Source organism: Paramisgurnus dabryanus, chromosome 16 (genome assembly GCF_030506205.2).
Source record: "Paramisgurnus dabryanus chromosome 16, PD_genome_1.1, whole genome shotgun sequence".
Taxonomy (NCBI): Eukaryota; Metazoa; Chordata; class Actinopteri; order Cypriniformes; family Cobitidae; genus Paramisgurnus; species Paramisgurnus dabryanus.
In genome coordinates, this window is record NC_133352.1 from 22,528,778 (window position 1) to 22,544,128 (window position 15,351).

Genomic DNA, 15,351 nt, shown 5'->3' on the forward strand with positions numbered 1-15,351 from the left:
GTAAAAACATATTAGGCCTACATGTTATGAAGGTATATTTGGTGCAAAACAACTGCACACCTGTGACAGTGGAATTTGTATTTGTAGAGATTATCCACACATGTGTATCAGTAAATTTGAAGTCACAGATGAAGAGTTGCAAACTTGTAGATTTTTTTCTTTCCCTCAAATACAACACAACAGTTACACATTCACAAATCCTTCAGTGCAGCTGCACAAATCCCATTTTACAAATCACAGATTAAGAAACTCACAAGCTCCCGTTTTTTGCTACAATTGCTGCAGTAAATATGGTGCAAAACCTACTTGAACACCTGCATCAAAGTATGTGAAGTCACACACAAATTTTGTACATTCGCAAATCAGTTTGTGCATCTGTGTGATGAGAGTTGCATTTGTGTAAAAAAAAAATTTCACAAATATTTTTTTATTTTTGAAATATTTTCTAGCACAAACACAAGTACATAAATACAACTGCTTGAATCTGCTGCTACGAGTTTCAAACTCTTTTTTGTGTGCTCTCGGTTTTGCACCAAATATCTCGAGATAAGTGGTGCGAAAGTGATTTGTATACCTGTAGGCTATGTTCAGCACTTCCCACCAGGTGGCGCCCGACACTCACTGAAGCAGAGTTTATTAATTACCGGCAATGTTTCAGCAAGGTAAATCGCCTTTATCAAGGTATTATTTTCACCAAGTGGAGAACAATATAAATGGGAGTGCTAATTATACACAGATGAAGGCAATTACATACAATATTCCAATGATTCATTAGTAAACAAAATATAAGTTCCATAAATCTCAAACCATCAATATAAGTAGATTAAAAAATACAAGCAGCAAATACACACATAGGCCTACATATACCTAATAGGCTTTAATATACCTAAAAGGCCTCCTGTCTAAGTAAAAATTGGTCCAACTCACCTCACCTTCTAGATGAAAATACCCTCTCAATTCCTATATACAATAATGAAGTTATAGGATGATTAAGTTCAACAAAATGCAGTGCTAATGGAAGGTTCATATTTCTGCATATTATTGCACTCTGATGTTTCACGATGCGTGTTTTATACTCTCTATTTGTTTTCCTACATGTGATTTTCAACAATGACAGTGTTAAAGTTGTTTCTGTTGGTATAGATGGAGAAGAGAGGTCCGATCTAACTAATTTATCTCCTAGATTACATTCACCTATATTCAGTTAGCCTATGTTTACTTTACTGACACAACAATGTGCCCAGGATGGTAAAATAATTATTTCAATGTATTACTAATAAACAACACAAGTCTTGTGCATACTGACATGGTTTGACATCTATAGTTATTTGATTGTTTTTTTTCTGATGTGTTAGAAGTCATATATGTAGAGCAGAGAAATAAGACATTTTTTTTCTGGGGTGCATGCCCTAGAAAAATACATATGGACCTTGGTATTTATAAAATCCTCTGTACGACCCTGCTCATGACAATAAGAATCCACTCTCAATAGTGTATGACGAGCTGTAGGTTTTTTAATCGGATCCCTATGTAAAAAATTACAAGCTACCCACAAGTCTAAAAAGCTGATTTGATTTGGGTTAGCATCTAGGGTAAATGTTAAGAAATCAGAACAACTGTTTAGATAATAATAAAAACAATTTAGTTGTTCAGTTACCCGATTCCAAAAGACAGAAATAATCATCCAAATTAGTATATTAGAAGAAAAAGCATGTATCTTAGTTAAATGTACGCCTATGTGTGTATTTGCTGCTTGTATTTTTTAATCTACTTATATTGATGGTTTGAGATTTATGGAACTTATATTTTGTTTACTAATGAATCATTGGAATATTGTATGTAATTACCTTCATCTGTGTATAATTAGCACTCCCATTTATATTGTTCTCCACTTGCTGAAAATAATACCTTGATAAAGACGATTTACCTTGCTGAAACATTGCCGGTAATTAATAAACTCTGCTTCAGTGAGTGTCGGGCGCCACCTGGTGGGAAGTGCTGAACATAGCCTACAGGTATACAAATCACTTTCGCACCACTTATCTCGAGATATTTGGTGCAAAACAGAGAGCACACAAAAAAGAGTGTTTGAAACTCGTAGCAGCAGATTCAAGCAGTTGTATTTATGTACTTGTGTTTGTGCTAGAAAATATTTCAAAAATAAAAAAATATTTGTGAATTTTTTTTTTACACAAATGCAACTCTCATCGCACAGATGCACAAACTGATTTGCGAATGTACAAAATTTGTGTGTGACTTCACATACTTTGATGCAGGTGTTCAAGTAGGTTTTGCACCATATTTACTGCAGCAATTGTAGCAAAAAACGTGAGCTTGTGAGTTTCTTAATCTGTGATTTGTAAAATGGGATTTGTGCAGCTGCACTGAAGGATTTGTGAATGTGTAACTGTTGTGTTGTATTTGAGGGAAAGAAAAAAAAGCTACAAGTTTGCAACTCTTCATCTGTGACTTCAAATTTACTGATACACATGTGTGGATAATCTCTACAAATACAAATTCCACTGTCACAGGTGTGCAGTTGTTTTGCACCAAATATACCTTCATAACATGTGGGCCCGTGACCTTTTTGAAACTGACTCTCACTACGTCATTTTTTTCTCAAAATGGTAAAGATATATGATAACTACACTCTTAGAGCTTTCCAATAATATATAGTTTGTCAAAATTGTTTAGGTTTGGAATAGGGTATTAGTGCTATACATATGTAAAAACAAACTGGGTTCACCTGTGGCCCGGTGACATTTTAGAAACTGACTCTCACTCTCTCATAATTTCTCCAAAATGGTGATAAAATATGAAAACTACACTCTCAGAGCTTTCCAATGATATATAGTTTGTCAAGATATTTCAGGTTTAGATAGGGTTTTCGTGTAACCAATATATAATAACAACATGGGCCCACCAGTGGACCTGTGGCATTTTAGAAAATGGCTCTCACTATGTCATTTCTTTCCCAAAATACTGATGATAAATCGAAACTACACCCTTAGAGCTTTCAAATGAGATATAATTTGTCAGGATTGGATAAGAATTCACATGGAAAACACTGAAGTAAACGTAGGCGCCCCACTGGCGAGACAGTGACATTTAGCAGGATATAAATGTTTTGAGGCGCACTCTCTTCATAAATGAATCAATTACTCTCCCTACATAATTTATTTTATAAAACACTGTTAAAATGTCTATTCTACAGGCTTAGACCTTTCCAACAATATATATATAGTTTGTAGTGATAGATTAACATTTACCTGAACAATATTGAAGTAAACTTAGGTGTCCCGTATACGGGACGGTGACGCTTAACAGATTTTTTAACCCCTATGGAGTCAACTGACATAAACTTAACTTAGAACTCTCTTTAATACGTTACATTATTATGACTCTTGCTAGTACGGTTAAATCTTAGTCGCTGTACCCGGCTTCTTCTGTTGTCCACTGATTTTTCTGGGTTTTCTCCTGCTTCTATTAATGTAAAGCTGTTTGAAACAACTAAACAATTGTGAAAAGTGCTATAAATAGAATTTAAAAGTATATACTAATCTTACACTTCACCAAAATTAACTTATGTTTTGAAGTATTCAGCTCTCTTTTGTGATAAGCATTAAAGTAAAGGAATTTTTTGTTTTTTTAAACAACTTCCAAACATTGTTACAACTTAATTTCATTTCCTCTTAATATAAACATATCTCTTCCTGTTTTTGTGCGGTGTGTCTGTGACATTTTTGACAATTCTATTACTGTTATACTAACACTGTTTTCAAAATCCTTTGAAATGACTAAAGGTGCATATTCTTTTAATATTCAAAGAGTGAACATATAAATTGTTAGGCTAGTTTTGTTTACAAGCAGGTAAACAAATGAAAACATGCAAACAGTGAAGCAGCTGCTTACTTCCTCAATGACGCTGAGAGAGAAACAAAACGGAGAGCCTCATTCATTGGCCTGAGCTCATGAGATCTGGGCAACAAACAATACCGACCAGACAGAAGAATTAAACCAACCTTATTTTTAACCTCTCATTTTAGACAGGGACTTGGATAGTAAACTCTGAACTGTTACTAGAAAACTGAACAGTATACAGGCTACAAAACAATTTTACAGCAAGTTACTTTTGAAGGGACCATTTTTATTTTCTTTTTTATGGTTATTACTTATTGTTTTTTAGCAGCTTGACAATGTTTGTCATTTTTCGAGTGGTCTTTCTTCATCTCCTCCTCATTGTTTTTACTTGCATCACTTCAGAACAGACAGCAGAAGGCTCCAACAACACTGGCAGTAAGTGTTTTTTTTCATTATAATATTGTATTTGTGGTTAACACCTACATTATTTTGTAAAACAACAACAACAACAACAACAAAAAACAGAGTGAGTGCAAGTTTCAGTATTGCTAAAACAAAACCAATTACATAAAGTATTTCACAGACAATAGTAAAAAAAAAAACTGTGGGCATGCACAGACTAGCACAGATGTAGATGAGACATGAGATCTAACTTATTTAGAACCGCAAGACTTTTCGTAATAAGTACACCACTATAAAACATTTTATAAAAACATAAATGAGGGGAAACATTTTATTTAAGTGTATATTGTATTTAAATTTATTACTAATTAGTTGACCCTAAAAATTTTACCCTGTCTGTAAAATCCAGGGTGAAGTTTTATAATTTAATTATTATTATTATTATTATATAATTCATTTCAATAAATTCTTTCACATCAATTTCAATATTTAAAATTACCTTACTTAGTCAATTTGAAAGATATCAAGGTTATTTTTTCACACTATGTAGGAAGATTTTATTTCGAAAACTGTAAATCAGTGGCGGCTGGTGCTAATTTTTTCTTTTTTTTGGGGGGGGGGGGGGGCAAACAAACTTAAAATCAAACTTTTACTAGTAATGCAGGATTGTAAATAGCCATTTATCAGGTGATGAATATCATTACTGCTTAGCTAAAATGCTGAAAATGTTCCTGTTGACGTCAACTGTTAAAGCATGAAATTAATGTAAAAGCATGAACGATCCAATCACATGAGGTCAAAGAAAAAAAAAAAACAATATTGATTTGCTTACAACATAAGTGGGAGGGTTTGGGGCGCACAGTACTGCACCCCAGGGCGGATCCAAAACCAGCCAATTAGGGCTCAGCCTCAGATCACACTTTTTACTGACCTACAAACACACTCGTTTGGGTTGCGCCCCAGACACATAAACATGACATACACAACGAACTCAGTTTTTTTTTTATAAATGTTAACATGACTAACAGTGAAATAGTACAACGAAATGGCTTTTTTGTATTAATTTGCACTATATATTTAACTTTTTGATAACATGTTAAAGTACATTAGGTTTCTTCTCTGGCCAACCCTGGGGCGGATGCCCCAGCACCCCCTATTGACCAGCCACCACTGCTGTCAATCACAAAAGTTGGGTTTTCACAGGCGTCAGATTCGTTCAGTTGTTTTTCTTCTATAACAACCGGCTTAATATACATTATCCTGCTTATTACACTGCTATTTACCTCATAAGTAAGGTAAGGAACATTAAATATTAATTTGAAATATCTTAGTTGTTCATTTTTAACGAATGCAGACCTTCAGCGAGGAAAACCTGTTTACTTTCGGTTTTAAGATAAAACAAGACGTTCAAATGTCATGAACATGCTTTTTGGTTTAATCATTTGTAAATATAATGTCATATATGTTATTAAAAGACATTTATATTTAATTTTTGTGTAATATTAAACTGCACCTGTCAAAATTATTTGCAGCATCCAGGTTACTGTGTGTTAGTAGATTTGAGCGGTGGTTATCTATAACACACCTGCAAATGTCACCACTGGCCAATCAGAATCAATCATTCCAACGAGTCGTGTAATAATGGCAAATTGTAAAGCTATTGGTAAAAGTAAACAATAATCATAAATCTTTGTTTATCTTTCAGGGGGACGGAGCCTTGCAGTACTTAACAATACATTACTGGATGAGCAAAAGGAGCAGATACAAAGCAATGTCATTGTACTGCTGGTTCCTCTACTCTGCCTCCTGTCCTTCATCATTGGGGTTCCTGCCAACTCATTTGCCCTCTGGGTGCTGCTCTTCAGAACCAAGAAGCTCCCTTCCAATATCCTGCTGATCAACCTCACCATCTGTGACCTCATGTTTCTGTTGTTGTTGCCTTTTCGTATTGTTTATCACTTCTGGGGCAATGACTGGACTTTTGGTGAATCATTCTGTCGTATTGTGATTGCACTATTCTATGGAAACATGTATGGTTCAGTGGTTTGTCTGGCACTTGTTGCTGTGGATCGCTATGTTGCTCTTGTTCACCCTTTTGGGGCCAAGACATTGCGTAGTAACAGGAATTCTGTGTGTATGAGCGTATTGGTTTGGATAGTGATTGCAACAGCAGCTGTGCCCTTATTAGTCTCCAAACAATCTTATCAAATAAAGGACCCTCCTATAACAACCTGCCATGATGCTCTTCCACCAGATGAGCAGGAAAACTTCTTTCTGCCTTATTTTATTGCCCTCTTCTCAATCTTTTTCCTGCTTCCATTGCTGGTAGTGGTGTTTAGTTATGTTTCCATCCTACGTACCCTTATGGCTGAAGGGCAACGTTATGCTCACGCTGTAAGAGTGACTGTGTTGATGTTGATAGTGTTTGTGGTTTGTTTTTTGCCAAGCAACATTCTTCTACTGTTGCATTACTCAAAATCAGACTTTATTAATAATGATCTTTACGTTCCATACCTGATCAGTTTGTCTCTCAGTACCTTTAACAGCTGCATTGATCCCTTCATCTTTTACTATGTGTCTAAAGACTTCAGGAACAAGCTATGTGAAGCTCTGAGTTGTCATAGATCTGATTCAAAGTCCTCCTCAGAAACATTTAGGTCAAACGTAACACTGATGTCAAAGCTGAGTAGAAGCAAAGAACTTCTTAATTGAGGATCAGTTTGATCAAGCCTGAGAGGTGTGGCAGTTTAATGACATGAAATTTAGGCCATCAAAAAATCTAGGGCTCACTGAAGGATTAATACTATGTCTGTCTTATATCCAACCCAGTCTCACGGCAAGTCGTGTTATAGTAACGAAAATTGTGATTAATTTATTAGTTTGCTGACACAATTTTCCGCTGTTTTTCGGGTCTCTGGAGACGAATGTCTTTTTTGTCCTTCCCAGCACAAATTTCTATCAATGGCTGTTCGTGTCTGTGGGACGACTTTCTTTATCGTGTCATTTTAGATTTTATTTTCTCATCATTGTTTTCTATTTTTTGACCATTGTTGCTTGGGGTTTGGGTTAGAATCAATTTCTGCGACTTATTAACCTAAACCCCAACTCTAACCCAAACTCCAGGTCAGAATAGTTTAAAAAGCAGACGAAAATGCATAAAATTACATCCTAACGCAAACCCCAAATCTAACCCTAACCCCAAGCGACATTGATTTTTGCATGGGTACGTGGCTTTTAGTTGAAGTTAAATTGACATGCAAACTGCTTTTTGTAGAAATATCAGCAACGACTCTTTTTATGTTTAAATTGTTTATATATAAAAAAATGCTGATTTAGCGTGTCCTTTAAATTTTAGTATTGAAGGATGTATCTTATTTTACTTTAGAATATGTAATATCAAACTTGAAGTTAAAGGTATAGTTTACTTAAAATTCTTCCATCATTTTTATCATCCTCATGTTGTTCTAAACCTGTATGAATTTCTTTTTTCTGATGAACACAAAAGAAGGTATTTTGATAAACGATGGTAAGCACATAGCTGATTGTAACCATTGACTTCCATAGTAGGAAAACAAATATTATGGAAGTATTGTGATAAATAATAAAGAAAATATTTTGATAAATGATTGTCAGTGCACAGTTGACGGTATTCATTGAATTCCATATTCGTTTTTCCTACTATGAAAGTCAAAGGTTGCAATCAGCTGTGTGCTTACCATCATTACCATCAAAAAAAATCTTCCTTTGTGTTCATCAGAAAAAATAAATTCATACAGGTTTAAAACAACACGAGGATGAGAAATATTTCATAGGGTGAACTATCCCTTTAATGGTAAACTGACAACTGTATACATTTGATGAATTCAAACAGTGGAATGCAATTGTGGATTGTAAAAATGAACAGTGTATATGTGCCTATACAGTTTTGCCTTGGTTTATAATCGATTAATATCTAAGGAAAACATTTCATTTTATAGACTTTTATTTTATTATTTAAGTTGCATGGAAAATTGTAAATGTATTTTGTGTTTAAAAGTTTAAGTAACGTGTCAAGTCATATCTGTAACCACTTCAGGTTCTCATGTCAAAACCCATGACTTCTCATTTCCGGTCCCACAAACAGCACTGCACATTTTGTTTCCCTTATCTTGTATGACCAGTTCAGTTATAGCTGTTTGCAAATGATGATGACTCACACGTGAGACGTAAAGGTTGTGGGTCCCCACGTCCGGAAATGATAACAAATAGACCTCTGTGGTAGACATGAGCACTGTCTGAGCCTGGTGATCTAATTTACTTCCCTCTATTACTTTATTGTTTATATTTTATTAACCTTATTTTATTGTTTATTGCTTTCATTGTACATTTGTAATCTGTACAAAACTCTTTATGGTTTTGTTAAGCACCTTGAATGTTTACTGTGTATGAAATAAATAAAACTTTGCTTTGAGAAATTAAAGAACTGAATTAAAGTATATGGAAGTATATAAATGTCACTGCAATAAATAAAATATGAGTTATTAAAAAAGCAATTAGCAAGTAAACAATTTTAGACATTTATTAAAATAATGCATTTTTTCAGATTTATTCTTCTGTTTTAAACATATAGTCACTACATGATTTAAAGAACATTGTGTGAAAATATAACCTTGATATCATTCACATTGGTGGAGTATGGCCATGTAAAAAACTGAAGTGAAAATAATGATAAAACTCATAATGTCATAATTATAGATTAGACTTCACAGACAGGGCTACATTTTTGCATATTGGAAAGGATCTGTTTGTCATTGTAGTAGGATAGTGAAAGAATTATCAGAGTAAAAAAGACAACTTAATAACCCTGCTTACCTTGATTAACAGCACAAGTCTCAAGCTGAACATTTAGGGATCAATACTGACCTCTAGTGAATCTTTAAACCGACCCACCCTGACAAAAGAATTAAGACAAGTGCTTGGGTGATATTCAATACAACTCAGTTACTATTTTAATAAACTTTTTTAAGTAATTATCAAAACATTTCACACACATTCTACACATGTACACATGTCAGGACCAGTAATGCCTAGTCATAGACACATATGATGTGCTAATAGCTTGTTGGTTCAGTTCTGTCTACAGTAAATCTAAACAATTTTATAGTAACATTATACAGTAAACTAGTGAGAGCATTATTACACCCACATGAACAAAAAATTACATTTTTACTAGTATCCTCTAAACCAAACTCACACACAAACCTTTTAGCAACATGTTATAACACAGTTTGGCAGAACACAGTTTGACCAATTTATGACCCCATTTTCTTTTAATTTGACATGTTTTTTTGTATCTACTACAAAACCATTTAAAACACATTTCTAGGAGCACATTCACCATAGTTAACTTGGTCTAAAATGACAAACAACAACAGTCCTTTGTTTTTAATCTTACTTCTGCCCTCAACTTATAACATGTTCTCTATTCTTTATGGTAAATGCAGGAGAAACAGACAATGTGAAACAAGAAGTTGACCAATACTGGCATAAGATGTTGTGGTTTATCTGCAATAACTGTACAATAATTCAACTGCTTTCCCCGTATTTTTCATCTAGCACTCCAAGGCTACTTTTTATATGTTTTTTTCTTACATTCACTGCCACAATGGTGATTTAATTACTGTAGGAGAAAACAAATGCAGCCCTTATTTACTATTTGTATAAAGTTATTTTTGTATTGCCAACCCCTCTATTAAACAAAGTTAGACTGTGATCGGTCAACTATGTTTCTTGAATGTGTGAGAGATTTCTGGGATTATTGTGAGTTTCCAGCACATATTAAAGTGACTGAATATTCACAAATGAGTATAAAGGGAAGCGATTAAAGGACTTTTGAATGCATGAAAAAACTGTATCAGATAATTTTAGACATGCACACTTGCTATTATAAGAGGGGCGCCTCTCAAGTGAAATAACCACAGATCTTTTATCAGTTCCTGAGATACTGAAGCTCTTATACCAGGTAACAGGGGGTTTCTCAAACGGAAGGCTGCATCTCTGGAGGTCGCTTATGCAGGCTACATATGTCATCAAGCCTGGTTTATTTCAGTTAACTGAGCATTATATTTGCAAGTCATAAGCATACACTGTGAAAAATATCTACTCTAAATTTTTACATTGGTTTATCATTATTTACAATTATAATTAAAAATGATTCTGTACAATTACAAACATTTTCTGTCAATTAACAGATCGACTATATGTTATTTTAAGTATTGTGTTTTTTTTTGTTTTCTTAAACTACATTCAAATTCATGTCTATCTAATGCTTAAATCTCACTGGACGTGTGCGTTTTATTGCACTGCCATGAGGTAAAAGTCATGGTAGTGCAAAAACCTCCTTAGGTCTGACCATCTGACCTCGCGCCAGTCTGATGCATGCAAAAAAACATCAATCACTGTTCGTGTCAATCTTACATCAGTTTAAAGAAACAGTAATATGAAAGGGACTCTTGTGGATTCTAGAATAAGTCCGATTCCAAATGTATTTGAGTACAAGTCGAGACAGAGTAAAAATGCTTATGAGTCCATGACAAGACCAAGACCATTAAAATATGGTCTTAAGACCGAGTCCAAGTCTTGAGTACTACAAGAGCTCCTATTTCATTGCTAAAAACAACGTTATTTTGTGTATTTAGTATAATACAATGCGTTCGCGTGATTTATGGTTCACACATTATTTTCCACATATCGTAAATTTTTGTAGCTCCAGATATACAGTACTGCTTTCCTCAAACGCATTGATTTTGTACAAAAGCGTTGTGTTCCTGTTTGGCCAGCTGTACGTGGTGATTGGCCTGAATACCTCTGACGTCAGCCTGAAATATGATGCTCCTTACCATGTTTGAAAGATTCGCTAACAATGCAAGGCTGACAGGAGTTAACTTACAGGCCGTGAGTCCGAAGCGGGAGGAATTTTGATAATGTCGGTCTTGTTCACGTCAACAAGCCAAGGAAGTAAACTGTTGCCTACAATCCGTGTGTTTGTTGTAGACCAAGAAAAGAGATTTACATTGGAAATGTTTTGGATATCGATAACATATATTAATACACACTTACACACCAAAGGAAATGTAATTGATGAACCAGACCATAGGTGCCCTTTAAAAGTACGCGACCATACTAACAATTGACCATGATCACAAAAATGTAAAATAATATTTGTATTAGAATTAATATATTGTAAAAAGTTTATAGGGTCACTTAAGACCAAAATGTAATAATGATTGGTAAAACAGTAACCCATTTAAGATATTTTCCTGGTTAATGATATTTACTATCACCTAAACCAAACTTAATCATCACAGAAAGGTGTAAAACCCAGTAAACATGTGAGATCTTGCAATGATCACAGTGATATAACACCTTTCTCATACTGTGAGATTCTCATTGTGAGGAATATGAGCTCACTGAGAATTCAAAATGTTGAGTTCATGCTATGTTTGCACAATAAATGTCCCTTATATACCATATAAAATGTCAAGACATGGTATCAAGAATCCTAAAGGTTCTAGTAAGCTCACACAGACTGGATGTAAATGTGTTGTCCAAGCATTGTGGCCTAGTGGTTAGAGAGTCGGACTTGTTTGTAGTAGTCGCTGCTGCAAACTTAATGATTGTTAATATTGAGTCTTTATGGCGTCTTTATGACGTATGCAGCCTACAAATGCAACCTCTGAAGTATGCAGTGTTCCGTTTGAGAAATGGATAGTCAGCAGCTTGCATCAACCCCACCCTGGCAGGCTGGTCATGTGTTTTTAAAATGCATTTGTGTTGAAACCAGAATTACCCCAGATCCCAGTGAACATAAAGTATAAAAACACTCAATTCAGTGACCAAAAACATAAATAAAGAAACAGAAGACAGAGACGTTTTTTTGAAAGCACAGAACAATGAAACTCTTCATTTTTTACGGTGTTCTGGTTTTAGCTGGTAAGAATTATTTTATTGCAAAAAAAGCAGAATGCATTTCTAGTACTTATTTTATACCTGAAGTATATTGATGTGTCAGAACCAGAAAATGAACACAATTATGCCAAATTTGAAAGACAGCTAAATCTTGAAATAAGACACCATTTGCAGCATATTTACTGTAAATCTTAACAAATTTTGTATATTGATGTAAAGGTGTTAAACCTATTTGATACTGCATAGATATATAAACAAATGTTGACAATGTTTGTTTTTTAGTATTTTGTTTATATTACATGCAATATTTCATTTCATATTTAATATAATATACATTTCATATTTAATTCAACTTTTACTTAAATATTTTATTGTTTATTGGTTAAAATAAAAGTTATTTTATATAAATCAAGTTAAGTCAAACCGAAAATGGTTATATTGCTTAAAGTCTGTGTAAAGTAATATTAAATTATGTGTTCTGTATTTGTTACATCACAGAAAAATGTGTTATTACCACCCAACCAAATCTGAATGATAAAGAAACCACCAAGTAAGCACCAAGTAATAAAAATCTGGGAAAAATTGGCAGAATTCTCTTCTCTCAAACGCTGGGGGCGTGTCCGCTGTCGGCATAGAAACCATGTCAACTCGCGGGAAAGCTGATTCTGAGCTCTTTAGTAGGACAGCCGTTTGGAACATTTCTTTACAGCAATGACGTTTTTAGCCCCACCCTAATAATCCTGAACACAGAAATGTGGAAAAACTGTTTAAGGATCTCCACAATGCATTACACATAGTTCACATTGTAACATGTTTCAGCAATACATTTCTAACATTTATTATGTGTTTAGAAACAATTCTTTGAAATGACGTTACACAGACCCTTGGTAAAAAAGAGTAAAAAAAGATTTGGTAAATATGAATGTAGTTGTGTGACATTTTAAAACAAATCATTGTGTCTGTTTTTCAGTGCTTCAGTATAGCCGAAGTGTTGGTGCCACGAAAGGTACAGTATATGCAAATCAAGACACAGAAAGGCAAACAAATGAAACATAAATGTGGGTTGTAATTTATTTAACCTATGGTGGGTTGCTTTAACCCATTGTTGGGTCAAATAGATTATAAACATTTTCTGGGTTAATTTAAAGGAAAACATCGCTGTTTTTCAATATTTTGCTATGTTCTTCCCTCAACTTAGACAAATTTATACATACCTTTCTTTTCTCAATGCGTGCACTTAATCGTTGTACAACGCGTCGAAAATATGTTAGCATTTAGCCTAGCCCCATTCATTCATTAGGATCCAAACAGGGATGAATTTAGAAACACTTCCATGTTTTCCCTATTTTAAGAGGGTTACATGAGTGACGATTTTCATTATAACTATATTGTATGATGGAAGAGCACTTAGTGCTGCAAGTGCTCTTCCGCCATACAATAGTCATCATTTTTTATCCGCTTAGAAAATCACCACATTTTATTTTGTGCCACCATACTTACTCGTGTAACTATGTAACAGTCTTTAAATAGGGATAACATGGTAGTGTTTTGGGGCTTATAAATTCATCCCTGTTTGGTTCCTAAAGAATCAATGTGGCTAAGCTAAATGCTAACACATTCGCAATGCACTGTACAAAGATTAAGTGCACGCATTGAAAAAAAACGAGGTTTGTATTAATTCACCTAAGTTGAGGTAAGAACATAGAAAAACAGTGGTGTTCTCATTTAATCACAACAGCTGGGCTGGGCGTGTCCCTTTTTGACCCAGGGATTTTTAAAGTGTACAGTATGTAACCTGTGTATGTATATGCATGTACGTCTGTATACACATTATATTCATATACATAAATATTTATTACAGTGAAATTTGGCTCCATCTGTAGTGGCAACCCAAATAACCAAAGAAGAGGATGTGATGATTATGGATGTGGAGGCTTTGGAGCCAGCAAGTTGAAATTGTGTGGACTTTTTTTCTTGTTTTATTTTTTCATTTGACTGCATTTATATCTTATTTTCATACTAAATATTTTGTCTTTAACCTCTTCTTACTTCCTCTAAAAGACCTAAATTAAATGAAAACCTTAAATTATAAAAGAAGTTGACAGACTCTGCTGACAATGTAGTTATAGGGGTATGTGGGTATGTGTGTTTGTGCATCTTGCAGAAATGGTGTCAAAATAATACACAAAGGTCTTGACATTGTGTGTCAGGATGGATCTACAATTTATGCACCAATTAATGTGACGCTGAATGGCAAAGTAGTTCTGGACAAGGCAAACAATGCTATCAATGATGGCATAACTCTGGAAGGACAAGGTCTGTATTTGTGAAATTCCCTACAGCATGAAGTAATGCATCAGCAATTCTTTGAGAAACTATAAGGACAGTTGACAGTGATGGCTCATGTTCACTTTGTAAAAAAATCATCTCTCATCTCACTGGCAGGTCTTTGCTTCAAGATCTTCTACGTTAAGCCAGACCGTTACTCTGGCGCTACTCTGAAGAAGGGACAGAAGATTGGAATCATGCTCCCAATGCAAAAGGTTCATCCTGGAATCAAATCCCATGTTCATGTGGAGATGTGTGACAAATCAAATCCCACCAAATACTTCTAATATCCTACTGGAGATGATGACCACCTGCAGTTGCTCAAGGTTTCTCTGAGGACTTTTATCAACTCAAAATGAGGAAAAACATCCACATTAAACATTACTTCTGCCAACAACCCACTATATTTAATTGCAACTGCGTGGTTAAATACTTTTTCCAATGCTTTTCAATTGTATCAATAAAGTACTAGATTCATTGTACTACTTCCAGCGTCTGGATTGTTTGACTTATCAAGGGATGGGGGAATTACAGTTTTTCTCAAATGCTAAAACATAAAAGCCAATACTCTAAACCAAATAATCAGTTGTCTAAACACATTTACTAAATCTAGCCATCAGACCTCATGAGAACCTCTTCCTGGATGAGGCTGGCTTCAACCTGCAGAAAAGAAGGCAAAGAGGCCGTAACATTATTGGCCAAAAGCCATAACTGAGGTTCCTTGGCCAACGTGGGGGGGGGGGGGGGTAATATAACTTTTTGTGCGGCCATGGGTTTGAAGGGGCTTGTCCACCGGCATGCTATCCATTCTGA

The 15,351-nt window shown here is 34.7% G+C and overlaps 1 protein-coding gene across 1 annotated transcript; it reads left to right on the forward strand.

Annotated features, from left to right (window-relative positions):
• The first annotated feature begins 3,771 nt into the window (after nt 1-3,771).
• LOC135758063 (proteinase-activated receptor 4-like) lies at nt 3,772-14,957 on the forward strand. The gene is made up of 7 exons (XM_065272890.2): nt 3,772-4,296; nt 5,969-6,972; nt 12,186-12,234; nt 13,181-13,216; nt 14,072-14,168; nt 14,375-14,526; nt 14,656-14,957. Exons 1-7 carry the CDS (start codon nt 4,197-4,199, stop codon nt 14,823-14,825), a joined length of 1,608 nt encoding a protein of 535 aa, XP_065128962.2. The 5' UTR covers nt 3,772-4,196; the 3' UTR covers nt 14,826-14,957.
• Nucleotides 14,958-15,351: the final 394 nt, after the last annotated feature.